At 41.5% G+C, this 20916-nt stretch overlaps 1 protein-coding gene across 1 annotated transcript in view; it reads left to right on the top strand.

Annotated features, from left to right (window-relative positions):
- LOC308125456 (uncharacterized protein) overlaps positions 1-15900 on the top strand; it is a 60302-nt gene extending 44402 nt beyond the window's left edge. The window contains exons 27-32 of the mRNA XM_080489202.1: positions 5001-5033; positions 6506-6661; positions 7261-7315; positions 10575-10769; positions 13661-13738; positions 14533-15900. Of these exons, the coding sequence (XP_080345328.1) occupies positions 5001-5033; positions 6506-6661; positions 7261-7315; positions 10575-10769; positions 13661-13738; positions 14533-14720 (705 nt within the window). The 3' untranslated portion in view covers positions 14721-15900. The remainder of the gene's footprint in view (positions 1-5000; positions 5034-6505; positions 6662-7260; positions 7316-10574; positions 10770-13660; positions 13739-14532) is intronic.
- The last annotated feature ends 5016 nt before the right edge of the window (positions 15901-20916 follow it).

The following is a 20916-nucleotide window of genomic DNA, read 5'->3' as shown; positions in this document are numbered from 1 at the left end:
CTATTTATTAACATGAATCACCTGATGAGATCCAACATAGAAAATAAACTCCAGCAGCGTAACGGCGGCTCAGAGTGACTTTACCAGATTAAAGTCAGGCAGCGTGTAAAAATAAATAAGAAGGCGATAAAAGACGAGCGCACCGAGCAGAAAGGTGTTAAAGACAAACGGATGAAAACAAAGGGATGAGACAAGAGAAAACAAAGTTCAGATGTTTTTCAGGAGAGTAAGAATTAAAGCTCACTGCTTCTGGAGGAGAGATGGAAGAAACGTCATTCAGACGGATTCCAATCATGAGACGATTCTCAGTTTACCAACGTTACCAAGTGGAATCTTGTCGTACTTGTGTCATCGTCCAATCAGTGACGAGCCTGCCGTCAGCAGGTGCCAAACGTTTCCCTTGTGTTTTCTGAAATTTGTGGAGTTTTGGGGATTTGGTAATGTTTTCTCTGTTTTGAAATGTTTATTGGATTTGACAGTGTTAGGGAGATTTTGTAGTGTTTTGTTTTTTTTGTTGTTCTTGGTGGGTTTTTGGGGGGTTTTGTAGGTTTGTTTGGGTTTTATAAAGTTTTTTTGTGCGAGACTGTGTAGTTATTTTGATTTTGTATTTTTTTTTTTTGATTTTGTAGTTTTTTGAGGGATTTTGTAGGGTTTTATTGGATATTGTATTTTGTAGTGTTTTTTTATTTTTGTTTTTGGGGTGTGGGATTTTGTAGTGTTGTTTGTTTTAATTTTGTAGGGTTTTTTGTTTTAATTTTGTAGTGTTTTTGCGAGGATTTTGTAGTTTTATTTTATTTTGTAGTGTATTTTATGGGTTTTTTGTTCATTTTTTTGTGTTTTTGGGGAATTTTGTGTTTTTTCAGATTTTGTAGTTTTGTAGTGTTTCTTTTCAGATTTTGTAGTTTTTTGGTATTTTGTATGTTTTTTGGGGGATTTTGTAAGGGTTTTATTGGATATTGTAGTTTTTGGGGGGATTTTGAGATTTTGTAGTGTTTTTTTTAGTTAGTTTTTTTGGGGGGGGTGGGATTTTGTAGGTTTTTTTTATGTTGTCGTGGGTTTTGGGGGATTTTGTAGTGTTTATGGGGAATTTTTTATATTTATTTATTTTTTGTGTGTTTTGGGAGGGATTTTGTAGTTTTTTTTGTATTTTGCAGTGTTTTTTGTATTTTGTAGAGGTTTTTTTTTTAATCAAGATTTTGTAGTGTTTGTTGGATTTTGTACTTGTAGGGCTTTTTTTCTGGATTTGTAGAGTCTTTTGGGGATTTTGCAGTGTTTTCTGAAGTTTGTAGTGTTTTGCACTTCCAGGCCACCGTACCTAAGGCAGAAGTGGAACTTTTTGCAGTCTGTATATGAAGACAGTATATTTTATCCTCTATTTTCTTCTGTGTGCTTTTGAATCGCACCGGGAATCAACTTTAACTGTTAATCCATATGAATCCAGGACTTTAAAAAGCTCATCGCTGCGTCCCCGCTGAACTAAAACTAAATTAAATTCCTCAACTTCCTGAAATATTCTGACTTTGAGTTAACGAAGCAGCGTGACGCTAAACCTCTGCTCATTAGCACAACGTGTTCTTTCTTCACGTTGTACTTCAGTTTGTCGTAAATATGGTGGAGAAGCTCCTCCTGTTTGGCCTCTCACAGAAAGGTAACGGTTGCCATGGAAACGGCGATGCTTTCGTCACACACTTGTACCCCTGTCAGGGCGTGAAAACACCCAAATACCTTTATTTTGAGATCGTAGTCGTTTTCCTTAATAATTGTTTGTTTTTTGTGAAAATATCGACGTTTCCATGTCGTATACTCTGCACCACAACACAAAGTAACTTTAAAGTTGAAACTTAAAGGTTATTATGGCTCTATTTTACCGGAGCGGCACACTCAGGATGAAACTGGGCTGAATGTGGTTCCTGAACTCAAAATGTGCTCGATACCCCTCGTCTAATTTGTTCCGTCAGGGTGAAATTGATTTACTCTTTGGCGCTTCGGCCCAAACCTACAAACATTTAATGAGAACATGGAGTACTGCAAGGGCAGAATATGTCAGGAGGTCAGTACGTGGATGCTTAAAATGACAACATATGCGAGTACTAAGAGACAGAAAACCACACAAAATAGGAGTAAAAATACAACAAGCCGCAAAATCGCAATTACATGTAAAATACATATAAAAGATACAGGAAGCTTTACCAGGACTCACAAAAACCCACAACTAATACACTATGATATATACAAATATGTACAAACCAAACACATAATTGCGGGAGAACCAACACGTTTGTCAGCCAGATTAGGAGCTGCCAGAGAAACTGTGCAGAAGACGAGGATTAGTTTGGAAAGAAAAGTTTTAATACTCCAGTTTGGAACGTCTCAATGGAGTTCAGATGGATTCGATCCCAGAAAGCAGATTCTCCACCGGTGGTGACGAGGAAACATTGATCACGTCGGTAAAGCAAAAAAAAAAAAAAATGAAATAAATAAAAATAAGAGGAGGGAGGCAGAGGCATCGAAGATTAAGCGTGTTTATCCACGTGGAGATTATCTCCATCAATAACCGTTAATAAATAAACGTATCGACGCGCGCCGGAGCTGCAGTGGCGCCGTGCAATTGATACTTTAGATGGGGAACAATGCCAAATGAGTAGCATTTAGGAATTGATCGGTGGGTATTGATCCGCGAGCCATCGATCTTCACATCCCCGGACGGAGATTAGACTGTGAGGCGTGTGTGTGTGTGTGTGTGTGTGTGTGTGTGTGTGTGTGTGTGTGTGTGTGTGTGTGTGTGTGTGTGTGTGTGTGTGTGTGTGTGTGTGTGTGTGTGCGTGCGCCCCCCCCCCCCCCGTGCGACACTCGACAGATTAAACGACTCGCCGTGGAGCTTAATGTTCTCACTGTAATTCCGCGCGGCGGCGAGCAGCCTCCGTGCGACAGGCGCTCCGGGTCTGAACGCTTCGGCGATGACTCACGAGTCTGAAATAAACGTGACATTTTTTTTTTTTTTTTTTTCCTTCAGTCTTCAGACGAGACTGACTTACTCCTCTCGGGTGAAACCGGCAGAAATCTCGGGGATTCTTGGGGATTAGATTCCACCTAGAAAGCTTTGCTCACGATTGTGCAGCGCAGAAATTTCAGAAACGCAGATTTGGTTTATGGTGAGTCCATGATTACCGTATTTTCTGGACTATAAGTCACATTTGACAAAAAAAAAACGTGTCATGAAGAGGAAAATAAACATGTTTTGTGTGCCGATACAACACTGCAGTGGTGATAATCGTGGGCTTGAAGCTGCTGTTCCAGAACCTTCTATGGATTTGTTTCTCAGCTCTGCTTTTAGACTTGGACGTTTTACTGGAGCAGCATTCTGTTGTCATACAGTGACATCCAGTGGTCACATGTTGGTTTGATGTGTCTAAGTGACATCTCGATATATTACAAATGATCAGCCAAACTACTAAAAAATAGGTCACTTATAGTCTGAAACAAGGTAAATTGTATGAATTTCCCCAGTTGTTGTAAAGCAACTACCGTATTCCCCAGACTATAAGTCACACCTGTCAAAAAGTGTGTCATGAAGATAACAAAGACACATTTAAGTCACTTTTATTCTCCACAGCTTTCCATTGTCCTACAGAGACATCTAGGGGTCAGAGATATGTGCATGAATAAGTTGCAGTTGTCAAAATTGTGTTTATAACGGGGGGGAAATAAAATATATGTAAGTCACGTTAATCGTTCTGTGCCGATACATAACTGCAGTGTTTATAATCTAGATCCAGCAGCTTCTCTTCCAGAACTTTCTGTGAATTTGTTTCTCAGCTTTCAGCTCAGGATTAACCTTTTTTTTTTTTCTTCATGGAGACCTTTTTTGTATTCTTTCAGTCAAATATGGTAGTAATGAAATACTGTAGCATTCTGCTGTCATACGATGACACCTAGTGGTAAACGATGGAATGTGTCGGTATAATTTTATATACAACTCACTTCTAAATTGAAGACACATAATCTGCCTCGCGACCAAAAAAGGTGTGACTTATATTACAGAAAATACGGTAACTGATGAGGAATGTTTTAATAACATTGTTTTTAATACATCACACTATTTGAGATTATATCGTATTGAAAATTACCATTTAAATAATCCCGCAAGAAGGATTAATACAGTTTGATTAAAGGAAAAATAAATTAATTAAAAGTATTATAACTTTCAATTATACAGTATTAGTCATGTTAGTTCAATGTAATTGAAAAAATAAAAAATAAAAAAACTTCAATTGGACCAGATTTGTTTCCTCATTTTCATATGCTATTTGGACACAACTTGAATAAGTTTAAATTTACAGAGAAAAAAAGTAAAATTTCAGCTGTGTGTCAGTTTTAACAACAATTAATGTTATAAAATATAGTCGAATTCAGATTTTCTCTTGAATTTTCTACAACAACAACAAAAAAAACCCAAGCAAATGACTCAGTGGCGTGAATGTTAACACGATACTGTGACACGAGTTGCTCCCACTTTTGTTCGAAAACCTCAAGTTTAGCAGCCTGATGAAACATCGAGCCGGATGTGATCAGGGTTCCATCTGGTGCAGTGCAGGAACAGTCGTGGCTCAGCAGCTCAGGACGAAAGGGAAGATTTGAATATTTAGGACGGGCGGGATCGATGCAGCCTTTTTATTCATACGTCAACATCAGCACGAACGATCTTCTGTCTCCGCGGGCTTGTTGGGACGTTTTTTGCATATCGGCTTGGATTTACGCTTGAAAACGAGACGTTCTTTCACCCGGAGCTTCAATCCCTTGTATTTAAACCCGACAATAGCAGGTTTCTCGTCACGCGTTCCAATAATCAACCTGAGACATTTTGTGAGCCTCCACTTCCCAGAGCAGCGACTTCCTCTGACATCCTGTCTCCGCCTTTGATTTGTAAGAACAAGTTTTAACCGTGTCCCCCCGTTTCTACCCCCCCGCCCCCCCCTCCCTCTTTTTCTCTCTTCCGTCAGGGCGAAGCAGGACCCGGGGGAAGGAAAGGAGAGGTTTGTCGAATTAGACTTTGCGGTATTAGATATAATCCATTCTGTCTTATTCGGAGAAGCTCCGTCAAGCCTTCGGCGGCGGCTATAGGAGGCTCAGGGAGCCGATGCCTCCGGGCCGGGGGGGGGGATCTACTACCCCCCCCCCCCCCTCGCCCCGGAAGCAATATACATCACAAAGGAACTATTTTCTAAAGGTGCACACATCTGCGATATCAAACACTCAGTGTACCGTCTGCGGAATCTCGATCTGTGGAGATCCCGCGCCGAGTGGTTGCCATTTGTCGGAGAGCGTTCAACAAAGGTTCTGAGCGAACGGGCAGGTTGTTTGATCTCTGTTAAAGAAATAAAAGTATGGCGAAGGCGTCAAAAGACGCGGCCTTAATTTGACAGAGTGCCACCCCACTTTGGTACCGTTTTTTATTACAAAGAGAGAGGAGGGGAAAAAAAAACAAAATGTCCTCAAACTTTTGTACTCGAAACAAACGAGGAATTCGTGTAACTAAATCTGTGTTTCAATGACGCCGTTGAAAAGTGGAGAATTAAAAATGAACCTGTGTATTTAACCCAAAGTTAAGCTTCCGAGGCCCCGTTTGCACGTTTTTCCAAGTGAAAACGCAAAACCTTCGTGGCGTTCTGAATGTCCGTTCATACGACACTGAAGACGCAACTTTTTGGAAACGGTTCGACTTCGTTTCCGTGGAAACCGGGGGAAACGTAACTATTTGAAAACCCGCTGACTCCGTCTCCATGGAAACAAGGGAAAATGCAACTTTAAAAAAAAAAAAAAAGAAGTTCCAACTCCGTGTAGACCAAAGAAAACGCAACTTTTTGAAAAGACTCGCACTCCATCTCCATGGAAACAGGAAAAAAGACGCAATCTTATATGAATACAAATGTCTGTTTTTAATGTTGTTTCATAGTGAATCGTTCTCTGCTGCATGTGTGTGTGGTTTCATTACAAAAACGACCAACGTGCACCAACTAGTGGCCAAACATGAAAACTACATCATTTTCAGAGTTTCTGACATTTTCATGTGAACAGACATTTTCAAAATGTTGCTGCTGAAACGCAAAACTTTGCTGAAACAAGAAAAAACGATGCGCTTTCACTTGAAGCGTTGGCGTGGAAACGGGGCCTAGAAGAAGGCTGGAAGTTAGCATTAGCACATTAGCTTCCCTGCTTGTTTACTAAAGAAACAGTTTCAGAAGAATACTAATTTGAAAAGAGTTAGTCATCAGTAAGACCACCATTGTTGCTGTATTCAAAATGAAAAGAATCTTGGTAAAGACAGTTGCTAATCTGATATTTTTGAATCATACAATAGTTGTGTCATGTTTCTGCTTCAGACCAACACAAGCCCATGAACACACTTACGTTCGTATTCTTGCAATAAACGTTAAAATCTTGTAGAGGGTCTGTTAGTGGAGCAGACAGATCTGTTTCTTCACGGATGTGCAACTTGCCGCTTCAGAAAGGCGAAAGAGGAGATTCGGGCCTCAGGGGGCTTGAAGGGAAGAAGGGCGACGTGGGTCACGTGGGACACATGGGCGCCGCCGGTCCACGAGGAGTTCCGGGTCAGGACGGCTTACCGGGGCAACCGGGGCAACCGGGATACCCTGGAAAACCTGTGAGTACAACGTTCCAGTAGTCATGGTTTTAAAAGCTCATATTAAGTAAATTTCACTTCCTAAAGGTTTTCCAACAGTAATAATCGTCCTCATACCTGGAACGACGTCCCAGAAGTGAAGACAGTCTGTCCTCTCTCTCCCTGGCTTGTTTCAGTTTTAAAAAGTGTGTTGCTCCAAGCAGCCAATCAGAGATCAAACCCTATATAGTGTCATCAGAGGTTTAGCCAATCACAATCAAGGTAGGCTCCTCCCTTTGACTCCTCCCACAATTAGGCAGCTCTGCTCTGGCACATGGCACCACGTGAGGAAGTACTTCCTCCTCTTCCCAAGATGGGCATGTGTGGGTGGAGCCAGTCCAGCTCACACAGACACAGCAGATTCTGAATGTAGCTCCTCTGATCCAATATTCAAATGGAGGAAAATCAAGGAGAAGCTAGAATAGAAAGTGTTTGGACCAACGAGACCAAGAGGAGGAGATGAGCTGGATGATCTGACTCCTTTAAAGAAACAAAGTTGACGGGGACAGACTGAACCTCAGTGTTTCCTCCGGCTTCCCCAGACGGATTCAGCTGATTTGAAGTGTAACTGTGTGTTCCAGGGCAAACCTCCCTCGGATGATCACCTCCTGAAGCTCTGCAGCGACGTCCTGCGTAGTAAGTATCCGCCTCTGAAAGACCCAAACTGCTTCCTGGAACTTACACAGGCAGATCTTTCTCTGGGATCTTTAACCCACGTCGCTCATCCGTTCAAGTTCACCTCAAATATGTTGAACATCAAGTTCCTCCACATCAAACTCATCCGACCGGTGCGTGGAGGTTTCCTGTGTGATCTTGATCTTGAAAAGTGAATCGACAAGATTGACCTTGAATGAAACGAAGGAACGACATTTTCACTTGAAATCTTGGCAGCGTAAAGGGAGAGTGGCGCCATCTTGTGGCCTGACAACCAAACGATCCTTCCACCAGTGGGATTCCACCAGTGGACTCACAGACACACACAATGCCGTCACTTTTACACTGTTTGAATTGAACATTGTTATTTTCATACGAAACAAGCGACCGTAACTTTGATACTTCAGGTAATAAGCAAGGAAAAATATGCTTTGCTTCACAGAATTTGTTTCTGGCCTCTTAGGAGAAGAACTGATCCTGTTTAATAGAATCCATCCATCCATCCATCCATCCATCCATCCATCCATCCATCCATCCATCCATCCATCCATCCATCCATCCATCCATCCATCCATCCCTCCCTCCATCCATCAATTAGTTCCATCCATCATTTAGTTCTGCAATCCATCCATCCTTCCATCCATCCTTCCATTCTATCGTTCATCCATCCATCCATCCATCCTTCCATCCATCCTTCCATTCTATCGTTCATCCATCCATCCATCCATCCATCCATCATTTAGTTCAATCCCTCCCTCCCTCATCCATCCATTCATTAATCATTTAGTTCCATCCATCCATCCATCCATCCATCCATCCATCCATCCATCCATCCATCCATCCATCCATCCATCCATCCATCCATCATTTAGTTCAATCCCTCCCTCATCCATCCATTCATTAATCATTTAGTTCCATCCATCCATCCATCCATCCATCCATCCATCCATCCATCCATCCATCCATCCATCCATCAGCTGTTTAACATTGAGTATCCGAGTACTTAACGTCTCATTGGTTTTAAAAAAACATCTGCAGTTTCTGGCTGCAACAAAATCAGCGAGATAAAAAAATAAGTTGTCAAACAGGAAGTCCTCAGACCAAACCGGCGAGATGGAAGAGAGAATTCGGTTGAAAGGCGACAGGAAGCATCGGAGCTGGACGATGTTCGTCACCAGCAACGACCTCATTCACACCTCGCTCAGCGACTCGCTAAATCGAGCAACAGGAGCCGTTTCCACAGGAAACGGCCGACCGCACATTTTCACACAGTTCGACTCTCAGGATGTGACACTGATAGGAAATCGTGTAATTTCTTTGAGCAACTCGATAACGTGAGGCTGATAATGGCCGCCGCTGAGGCGGCGGTTTATGCGTCAGGAAGAGATCGATTCGCTGGATAAACGACAAGATGTCGCTGCTGATGAAGTGTCTGGAAGAAAAAGTTGCACCATGACTTGAATGTGAAGTAGAACTGGGACGTCATACACGCGGTCGTCCAGGCCCTTCACTTCACCAATATTCAGGAAAGTCGTGGATGTTTAAACGTTCATGTCGACGGCTCGTTCTGCTCGACGCTCTTCCTGGTTTCGTCTTGACGGATTCAACTCTTGCGGTGATGGACGAGGGTTCTGAGATTTCCACGACCACGCCGAGACGCCCGCACATTCAAAGTCTTGATTTGATTGCCTTTCGATGACTATTTTAAAAACAATTAATTCTGTTTGTTTAACGCCTCGTCTGGTTCGCGCGTCTTCGTCTCGAACTTCCTGGAGAATTCTTCACGCCCACGAGCACTGAACTCAGTTTCAACCTCCGTTTGCTGAATCTGACTCACTGTTTTTAGAGGAGGGTTGCTGACACTCACTTCAAAATGATATGTAATCATTTGGAATGTGTTTGTTTCCACATTGACGTCGACGAGAGACGCACTGATACTCAATAAAAGGACGAGTAAGAGTATAATAACTTTTCACTACTTGCAGATACCGAGTACGGATACGAGAAAGTACTACATGCCATTAAGGTTAATTTAATAAACTAATGAGCGACCTCGGGTGATGAGATTGCTGGTCTTGTATGAACTATCTTTCTCCTTTTGATATTTTGTTTAACAATTCACAGTCTGTCTTACTTTTGTCTTTCTCATTACCGTAATGTCTGGACTAGTGAGCACACCTGAATATAAGACGCACCCACCAAATTTAAAAAGAAAAAGAAACGTGTACATACAGTATATGGGCCACACTTGTCTATAAGCCGCAGGTGTGTTTTAACGGGATGAATTTCACTGTGGCACTGCCTTTTTTTGTTTTTAGAAAAAAGAAAAAATTAGTTTCAAACACAACTTTCATGGTAGGGAAGCCAACGAGAGAGAGAGAGAGAGAGAGAGAGAGAGAGAGAGAGAGAGAGAGAGAGAGAGAGAGAGAGAGAGAGAATTTAAGCAACAATACACAAACACTGAGGGTTTATCGCTGGTGCTAAAGTAGTATATCAGTTATTTGCTGATTGTGATTCTGAGGAGGAAGATGAATCAGCCAGCAGGTCAGAGTTACGTGACGCACCTGAACGCATCACCCATGTATCGCTGGAATGAAGCTCATTCACCCGTGAAAATCCAGAAATTTGCTTCGTCGTCGTTTAACCTGCAGGGTTTAAGGCATGTGGAAAAAGTAGTGGCTGGATATTACGGTAATATCTAAGAATCTCCAAACCGCCGACATCGCTTGTTCTCTCTTACAGCCGACGTCGCTGATGCACAAAGTCTTGCAATATTTGCCGGGTTGTATCGGGGAGGTTTTCTGAGTACGAGTACCCTAGTTCTGGAGTATCACACCCGATACGCAATACTGGTATCGGTGCTTCTTGAGCGAGTACTATTTTTTAATGTAACTCAATCAAATATCTTGATTTTTGAGCACAAAGGGGCTGTCAAACCTCAAATTTAGATCAGACTGGTACGGAAACTTTGAATTTATTAAAAATTTTATTTGAAGTTTACCTTTAGTATTCATCTCTACACAAAATTATTCCTCGTTTATTTTTCATTTGTTCTCTGTTCAGCCTCCTGGGCCTTCGGTGTGTCGTCGTCTGTAATTTTTTATTGATCGTCTCACCTGACTTGTTTATGTTTTTACTGTGAAAGCACTTTGTGAACAGCTCTTCTTAAAGGTGCGTTACAAGTAAAGTTATTATTTCTGTACCTGTGGATAATTGCTCTTGTTCTTCTTGTTCCCCACAGATCAGCTCCCAGCTTTGCTCCAGACTCTGGCTCCCCCGTCCAGATGTCAGCCGTGCCAGAGCGCGAAGGGACCGCCCGGCCAGCAGGGGGCGCCTGGACCCAAAGGCTCCATGGGAATTCCGGGCTACCCCGGCAGAAGCGGAGCCCCCGGTTACCGCGGACCTCCTGGACTGCAGGGTCCCGCCGGCCTCAAAGGTTTGAAGTGGAAACGCATCGTTTTGGTGTTTTCGTTTGAGAAAAGATTCACGTTTTCACTGCAACTATAGAGAAACGATGTAGTTGGCACGCTGGGCCACTAGTTGGTGCTGGTGGTTATTTTTGTAATATAACCACACACACATACACGCGGAAAGTCGTACATACCAGAGGTCTGACTCCTTTATGACCAAATGAGAAATGTTTGTGATTTTTTTTTTTTTTTTTCCACTAAATCAAATTTACTCGGAGCCACAAAACATATTGAAGCTTTAAATGCAGCTGACAGCTTCTAAAGTTTTATATTAACAGTTATGAAACAAAAACTGTATCTTATGTTGCATTGATGAAGTTTCAATTACAATTCAGGATGCTAAATATTGTACTACATTTTCTTCTGTTTCTGTACCTGATTTTAAAGGTTTAAACCTTCTTTCCAGCATTTATCAGTCAATTTTGTCTTTTGAAAATAAAATAGAATAGAATAGAAATACTTGGTTAATCATGGAGGGAAATTCCTTTCATTTCTCCACACAGGATGAATAGAAATAAAGTTGAATATCAAATAAAAAAAAGGATATAAATTAAATAAGTCATTTTTCAACATTAAAATGTAAAAAGCTCTATGGTGACTAATATCAGCAGAGGATGAAATTAAAACACAGTAAACACACAGGGAGGAGAAATAGACTCATATGGCCATAGGGAGGAAGGACATTTTACCATTTTGTTGCTTTTCTTTTTGACATTTTTAAGCTTTTTCCCCCCTTTTACACATTTTAGTCAATTTGGCATTTTTGTCCTGATTTTAATTATTACAGCTTTTTTTTTTCCAGTCTTTTTTTTTTTAACCAAGATTGAAAAATGACTCAAGTGTGTCTATATTTTCTTTTCTTGTAAATATGAATAGATAGAGTTTGTGGTAAATATGTACATAAAAGAAAACTACAGAGGTATGAATGACTGATGGTTGAGGTGAAGAAAGGGAAGGAGTAAATTACGGGCGATTACTTTTTGTTATCTGTTACATATTTTTGCTTACTTTGCCCTGTTATGTGTGTTTGTTTGTCTTTTTATTTATTTATTTTTTGTTTTATTGTTCCCACATGTCCAAAATAATCAGATTTTTTTTAAATAAATAAATGAAATAAAATGAAAATTTTAAATTTAAAAATAAAATAAAATAAAATTAAATTAAATTAAATTAAATTAAATTAAATTAAATTAAATTAAATTAAATGTTGCTATAAAGTCTATTTTTTGCTTGGATTTGGAGTATTTTCAACAAGTTCCACCATGGAAGCCTTTCACAAAAAGTTGTGTTTTCAGTGTCTCCGAGATCCGAAAAGATGAAGTTTTGTCATCGTGCCATTAAAGAGTAACTGACACTCCATCACATGTTGTTGCTCTGAAATCAGCAGAGCTTATGATGTGAAAGAACCCGAGTCCAGCTCGTTTTTCCTCGACGAAAACAAAGCAATAAAAAAAAAAAAACGCACATCATCACGAGCAGGAGCCAGGACCCCAGTTTACCGCCACTTTCATCGGCTATTAAAATCAAAAAAACGGTGTCAACAGGAAGCAAATTGGACGTGAGCATGTTCGCTGCGGCTGTAAAACCAGATCATTAAGCAGGCGAACATCAGGGGAAGTCGGCAGAGCAAAAGACAACAAATACTGCCGAGTCATCACGATGAGCCGCCCGTGATTTATCACCACTTCAGAGCGGGGCGGTTAATCAGCGGGGGAAGATTCCACGCCGCCGCCGTGAAGATTTTAGCAGGTGAAGTCAAGCAGAGCCGCGACAGTGGATTCATTTAAAAAGTGACGGAACGTCTTGGTTTTATTGCAGCGCATTCCTCATATGATGATGACATGAATTACTAACTATTGTTCAGACCTGCAGATTTCAGCTAAGATGTTGTTTTTTTTTATGTGTTCACATGACGAGAGTTTTGATTTTGGTCGTGAGTCTCAATTTGACTGGGATGTTTTAGTGAACCAGAGATCAGAGATCTTTCGTCGAGGCAAAGCGAGAACTCCAAGGATGAACGAGATAGGGAACTAGAGCTACACTCGGTAGAGCGCAGACCTTCCCCAACGCCACACTTGTTACCAGAACGGAGTTAGCATGGCCAACATGATAGCCGTTTGCTCATATCGATGCTAACTAGCCTGTCAGGTAGCGACATCACTGTGTGAAACACTGAGCAGGGAGCGTCTCCGTGGCAACAGACGCTGATCTCCTTTGATCTCCTCCATGAGTTGCCTCGCTCATCCGCTTTGTATGGGACTTTTTTTTTTTTTTACTGTTTTTTGGGCTTTATTCGGCTGTTAACGTCCCAAAATCTAATCGATTGGTCCTTGGATGATGACAAATCATCCCTGAAGATTCCATGGAATTCGGGTGAGAAGTTTTTTGCGAAAATTTGTTAAAATACATCCATACAAACCAATGAATAAAATAAATGCACGCGGACGAAAACATAACCTTCACGCCCAACTTTCATTGGCGAAGGAAATCATTGATGATAGTGAAGCAATGATACCGGTCTTCATGGTACTAAGGTGTGTTCTACCATGGTCAAAGTGATGACAAATCTACACACATACTACACACTACACTCCCTCTGCCGTAAATCTGTGTTGACGCCATCAGGTTCTCACGGCAAAGCTACGGAACGGAATGAGAATTAAGCAGGTCTTTAGCGTTTTTGAAAGACGACCCAACCCAGTTTATACTACAACTTCGTAAACTAGTCAACCATTAAACGCAAGTTGACCGAGTGAGGAGTTGAGTGAAACCGATCGTGTTGCTCAATAAAAATGAGTTTCTCTCTAAAACAACCAAGCAAGGTTTGGTTTAAAGTGGATCTGGTTCTCCCCCCCAGGTGACCTGGGACCAAGAGGCCTGAAAGGCAGCAAAGGAGAGGGTCACCTTGGACCTCCAGGACCACCCGGCCATCCAGGTATATCTGAAAAAATAATAAAACTTCCATCTATCCTGCTCTTTGAAACGTCTTCAACCATTTGAAGCCGTTTGCAGCTCCTCCTGCACCTCGACCACAACGTCCTGCACATCAGTGCACTTTCACAAAAATGTACCATGACTCTTTTTTTCTCTTGTATTTTTAATGGACGTGTGGGCGGATCGGGTTTGTAGAGTGGGGGTAGGGGAGAGAAGGTTCTGGAGAGAGAGGGTTCCGGAGAGAGGAGGTTCTGGAGAGAGAAGGTTCCAGAGAGGGCTTTGGAGAAAGAAGGTTCAGGAGAGAGAAGGTTCCAAAGAGAGAAGGTTCCAAAGAGAGAAGGTTCCGGAGAGAGAGGGTTGAGGAGAGAGAAGGTTCTGGAGAGAGAAGGTTCCAGAGAGAGAGGGTTCTGGAGAGAGAAGGTTCCAGAGAGAGACGGTTCCGGAGAGAGAGGGTTGTGGAGCGAAAAGGTTCTGGAGAGAGAAGGTTCCAAAGAGAGAAGGTTCCGGAGAGAGAAGGTTCCGGAGAAAGAAGGTTCTGGAGAGAGAAGGTTCCGGAGAAAGAAGGTTCTGGAGAGAGAAGGTTCCGGAGAGAGAAGGTTCTGGAGAGAGAAGGTTCCAAAGAGAGAAGGTTCCGGAGAGATCTGCGTCTTATTCTGAAGGCCGAGACTGAAAAGACTCATTCGGAGACTGAAATAAAAACAGAGGAAAAAGAGAAAAAGAAAGAAAAAGAAAAAGAAAAAGAGAAAAAGATTTAAAAAACCCGACTGATTCCTGTGTTTTCCTGTGCGGCTGCAGGGATTCAAGGTCCTCGTGGCTTCGACGGGATCGGCTACCCGGGCAGCCAGGGGAACCCCGGGAAGCCGGGGCCACCGGGGGATCCGGGGAAACGAGGCGTCCCCGGCGTCCCGGGGATCTGCGACTTCTCCATGTGCTACCAGACCTACGGCCTCAGGGAACACTACAGCAAAGGACCCAACGTCTGACGCCGCCGCCGCAGAAGGAGCGGTTGACTCCTTCAAGACAGATGGCGTGGAGATCTCTGCGTCTCATTAGTGGAGTCAAACTGAAGCGGGCAGGGCGTCCATCCCCGATCACAGAACCGCTGATCAAAGGCGCCGAGATCCAACCGAACTTTGAACTTTGAACTTTGAAGTTTTTGGTTTCGCAGGTTGAAACGGCGACGTCTGATCCCGAACTGAGTCAGACGAGCATCGACACCACGGCCGTCACCAAGATGTTGATTTTTTTATTTTATATTCTATAGACCAAGGTTTCAGAATAACATTAAAAACAAACAAACAAAAAAAAAAACAGCTACCTCCTCTTTAACTCTGTTTTCGAAGTGAATTATATTCAACACTCGACTTTGAGTTTTTACAAAGAACTGAAGATTCATGAATCATAAATGAACGAACTCACAATATCCTTATTGATTAGGATGAAGGTTACAAAGACTAAAGGCTTTTTGCGGAGTGATTGACAGGCGAGTATTTCAGCCATTAGCCTCAGCAGAGAAACCGTCAGTAGTTGGAATGAAAACCTCCTGTTGGCCATTACCTGTCATGTCCTTCATAGAACTCCTCATATGTGATGAATTTGTGTTTAGAATCCGTCCTGCATCGTGTCTAATGTCCGTTCAGATAAGCTGCAAAAGTCCACGATCAGTCTGGAAGAAGACTTGACGAGGGGGACTATATGGAGTATTTTTGTAGTACAACTGTTTGTAGATGCGTATAGAGAGTGTCTGTCTGTATCTCAATCCGTCTGTCCAAAGTCAGAGTGTCGATGTGTAAAATAATTTGTGAACCTTAATCTGCAAACGTCGTCTCGTATTTTGTCTATAGTTAGGTATTTACACACACACACACACACACACACACACACACACACACACACACACACACACACACACACACACACACACACACACACACACACACACACACACACACACACACACACACAGGCTCCCCTGTCCCGCCCCCTTTCTCCACCCTCAGCCATTCACAGGCCAGCTTGCTTCGATGGTGCGTTCAAGTACCACAAAAGACTCAGAACCATCAATCATCATTCAACATCAACATTGTATCAAAAACACAACAGCAGAGACGTAACGCCACTTTTGTAATTTTCTTTCATGAAAAGATACATAGGCAGGAAGCCCCGCCCCCTTCTTGTGTCATTTTTATGTTGAGACATTCGGTGGGGGGGGGGGGGGTACTTTTTTTTTTACTAAGTTACTTTTTAAAGAAGTAATCAGTCATCATATTACTTTTTCAAAGTAACTTTTGGCAACCTGTCCCCATTCTGGCATCGTGATCCCGACTGGATCTGAACTATTCTCTGCTGGCCAGGATGTACTTAGTGGATTAGTTGTGGTATTTGTATCATCTCAGGAGCCACTTCTAACTTAGAAGATACGCAAAGGAGTTGATGTAGATAATTTATTAGAAACTGAATAAGCTCTGTGTCATTTATGATCCATGGAAGTTTTTTGGGGACCGTTTACTTTTTTTTTTCACTAGAAACTGTCATTATTGTAGCAATTTTCTGTAGTAATTGTTTCGTTTTGCAAAACTATTGACATTTTCATCACGTATACTCGTTTGCATCTATATTTTTAATGATCTTATCTGTGTTTTATTTTTCCTGTTATTAGTGCTGGAAAGCACCTTGTGACTCATGTCTGTGAAAGGTGCTATATACATAAGGTTCCGTTCTGTTCTACTCTACTTAAAGGTTATTCTAATTCAAGATGAAAATGTGTTTTGACGCTCTTGATCTAATCAAATTAATTCAAAATTCTAAAATGTCCCAGTTGGATTTGTAAATAACCATCAACTACAATCTGTCAAAAGGTTTCTACCGAGCGCTGAGGACATTTATACTGCTTTCAACAACGAGCATAATGCATCCTTGCCTCGCATTGTGATGCACTATGGGTAAGGACGACCTGCAGGATCAGAACTCGAGAGAAAAAGTTTGAGAAAACAGAGACAGACTTTGATGTTCCGCTCCGACAGTCAGCGCTGACACTCGGTTCCGTCTGGGCCTGTGTACTGCTCATGTAATCCTCCTGTTGAAAACACATTTCTATCACCTTTTGTGTCCGGAGGTTGTTCTAATCCCCGACTGAGACAGAATTCTGTGTTCAGCCGTCACGTTTGTTGTCTTGTTTACCGACGTTATGCAGACGATGTTTTGCTCTGCGTCTCAGAGGATTACGGTAAATTCTCCGATAATGGCCTTAATTCGCCCCAAACGCAGGCAGAGCCTTGATAATTGCAGCCGTCAGATTATAGACAGGATTTTATTTGTGTTTTCCAATGTTTTGGAATCGTACTTCATTCTGTTGGCTGCCGCAGCTTAGTCAAAACTTTTGAGGGTATTTTCAGTTTCCAGCAGCAGCTCTCTCACCCATAGTTTCCAGCTGCTTTCCTCAGCTGATTCTGGGATTGAATATATAAAACTCCTTCCCACTGTTCTTCGTTCACACTTTACTAGACTTTTATTTTGAAAATGTGTGCCTAGGGCGTTTGGTTTTTGTTGATTGTTACCTGGAAGAATTCCTTTTCCAGCTACGTTGGTCCTCAAAGTTTGATTTGCTGTAGGAAATGTTTCTATATCAAGGTGTTGTGGCTCCTTTAATTAACGCTCTTTTGTCATTTAATTCATTTATTTATTTCTGTTCCTTTCATAAAAGCAACAATTGTACAACAGTGCACCCTAAAGTATCATATGAACACTATTATTGGAAGAAAATGACCAGAAGAATATGTTTCTTATATTTAACTGCTCCTTACGTGAGAATAATAATAAAAAAAAAGACAACTCTAGTTTTCAGAAGCCTACACCTTCCACACAGTGATTATAGAGCAACCAAACAAACAAAAGCCCATGCAGTACATATTTACAATCTCAGAATCCAGTTTCCATAACAAAGTTTTCTGCATTTATATATATATATATTTTTTTTAATTGATTAATATTTGTGAAAAAAATGTAAATCCTGTATTTGGGAAATCCAGATTTTTACACCAACAACTGAAATAGATATTTGTTTCAAATTAAAATGTTCAGGTCCTTTTCTGAAGTGAAAACGTATAACATTTGCAGGTTGTATTTTTGTCTTTGAGCATGACGAGCAGTGTCTGTAACTCTTATTTTTTTCTGAAAGTTTTATTTACCCTGATTTAACAAATAAACTGTTGATTTGTTCTCTGAATTTAACTCTGTGGACGATTCAAATTCCTCTTTGTTGCAGTGAGAACAGAGGAGTTATACGTTATCTTACATGTGTTTCCCCACACTTCTGCTCAGCAACGCAACTCTTCAGCAGCAACGACATTTAGGAAAAAACTAAATGTAGGATAAACTTCTTTGTTTTATTGGAAAATTGCAGTTTATCTGAAAACTACCACACCTTCTCTATGAATATATCTTCTATAGTTACAACTTCATCCTCTTTGGATCAGGTGAAGCGAATCCAGCCACATTCACACACTCACATTCACACTCAGGCAACTTAAGCCCTGTTTACAACGCTGGACGTGTATCGACTGCATTTTCGAAAAGTTTCACGTTCACACGGCAACGGCAGAAACACAGAAAACTATGTACTTTTCATGCTGGGCCACTAGAGGGTGCTGTTGTTTATTTCTGTAATGAAACCAAACGCACATGTACACAGAGAACAATGGCCTCTAAACATTACCTAGAGCTACACTCGGTAGAGCGCAGACCTTCGCCAACGCCACATTTGTTTGCGGAACCCAGTTAGCATGGCTAGCATGTTAGCTTCTTCTAAGTTGGGCTTAACGGCAGTCAGCATCTGTGAAGTTGCATTACCGCCATCTGCTGGTTCGAGCTAGTCTATACTAATAAACTACTACTAAAGAATAAAAGAACGAAGCTTAGCATGTCAGGTAGCTACACCACTGTGTGAAACACTGAGTAGGGAGCGTCACCACGGCGACACGATGTGACGAAGGAAATGTAGAGGATTCATTGAGGATTCATCGCCTGAAGTCTGGTTCTGCAGGAAGTGCTCAGGTATTTTTGACGAAAAAGGTTTTGATCACTTCCAAAAGTGGAATTTATAGATGTATACCTGTAGAATGTTTTTCTCTCCACAAATACAACACCACACACACACATACACACACACGTTCACAACTTCTTCGCACAAATCCTGTTTTACAGTTCGCAGATTAAACAAAATTGACATTTTCCCCGCACAATTTGTTGAAAAACACATTTGTGCTCCTGAATTAATGTGGCGTTCTTTTCCACGAGTCACACATTCTGTTTCGTAACTTTAAAAGTGCTCAAACCATTTTCAGCAATCACACCGCGATAAGAAAGTCGGGTTCTGCAGACTTTTCGTGAAAGAACAAAATGCTACCAGAGCTTTCCGTCTTCACTTTAAACGCAAAATGAATTTTAAAGGAAAGTTAATGGAAGAATCAGTTTTCCTTCATAGTCAATCAGGGCTTTTCCACCAGAAAGAACCAGGTTCTAGTTCCAGGTCGTCCCATCTAGTCTGACCTGAACGTCGGACGCAGACCAAAGAGACATTAAACATTGAATCTCCTCGTCCCTCTTTTCTTGTTTTTTCAGGTCCGTCTTGCTTTAGTCCGAAGCCCCAGAATGGCCAGAGAGCAAAATAATAATAATAATTAGGGATGTCCCGATCACACTTTTTTGCCAACGATACCGATCCGATTTTTCAGAATTGAGTATCGGCCGATACCGATACTTTCCCGATCCGATACTCACATTACTATTGCAAATATACTCAACAGTCTATTTTTGGAGCGACTAAGACGTCTGCAGCTAAAAGCACTATTGGCAGAAGCTTTGTTTAGCTAGAAATTATTGTAAAACTCACTTATTGAATCAAAATTCTTCTCTTTCTCTTTAGTTGTTGTAAACTGAGGGTACATCAACACAACGAAAAAATTATCTTTGTCCTCCCTGGCCTTCTCCCAAAAAACCGTCCCCACCTCACTATGAACACGGCTCAACACGAGGCTTCAGGGCATGTAGTACACACGTCAGGCCTTTAGGGGCGCTGTGACTCAACAAACACAACAAAAACGCAGAAGAAGACAGACCACATAGAAATTTAGAAGTAGACTTCTGCACATAAACACATAAACCTCTGTATATAACTCTAGTTTTATAGGTCTATGGCCCCGCTCCGCCTGCTTTTTTTTTTTAGATCGGCGGGGTGATCGGCTGGATTTGCCGATCCCCGATCACTCACAAATCACTAATATCGGGACATCCCTAATAATAATAACATTAACCTGAATGAGCTCGAGGCTTATTTTTCAACATTTCAGCACAACATAGTGAATTTCTTTCACTTTCTTTCACTTTATTTCTGGACGTGTCTGAATCAAAAGCTTCAACATGGAGGAACGGAGGTGCAGAATGATAGAACGCTGGTCTACAGCCGTTTCCATGGCAACCTACATAAACACTCTGATTAAAGTTCTCTTTCACATGAAGCCATTAAAAGGCTCATTTTATGGCTAAAAAACTCGAAGCTTTCATTTACAGTAGTTTGTAGTTTGTTTAGTAGTTCCTGATGAACCAAGCAGTATCGCTTCATTATATAGAAGTTCTGTGTGGTAGGAAATAGTGGAGCGTCTCATAGCGGAGCGCCCCCTGCTGCCTCATGCGGACCTCAACGTGTGGTCATAAATGCAATAATTCCACAAAGACCACAAATACAATGATGTCACGGTGAAAAGCCTGAAAAAAAAAAAACTACTTCTAAATTCTATTTCAACTTCTGCTTCCTGTTCCTGCCCGATATAGTCCACGTTGCGTGTCGCCACTGAGTCAGAGGTTGAGTTTGTCTCGGTCCAGCAGGGAGGCTGTCGGTGGCGGTCAGACTGCAGCGGCGACTCGAGGTCAACGTTCAGGATTCACTTGGTTTGTGCTTTTCAAACATCCGCTTAATAATCCATAATCTCCACAGATGCTGGGGGGAAAAAACAAACAAACAAACAAAAAAAAACCCATCCAACCCTTCAGTTAAAATAATTTTACATTCAAATGACATGGTCGTTCCGCGTCACACAGACTTTTAGAACCGTTCTGATTCCTTCATGTGTTCTTAGATTAACTGTCTCGTTCACGTCAGAAAGTCTCATTTCAGAAGTTTTT

Source organism: Lipophrys pholis (genome assembly GCF_963383615.2).
Source record: "Lipophrys pholis genome assembly, chromosome: 20".
NCBI lineage: Eukaryota > Metazoa > Chordata > Actinopteri > Blenniiformes > Blenniidae > Lipophrys > Lipophrys pholis.
The sequence above is the reverse complement of the archived record's forward strand: the minus strand, read 5'-3'. Positions and strand labels throughout refer to the sequence as shown.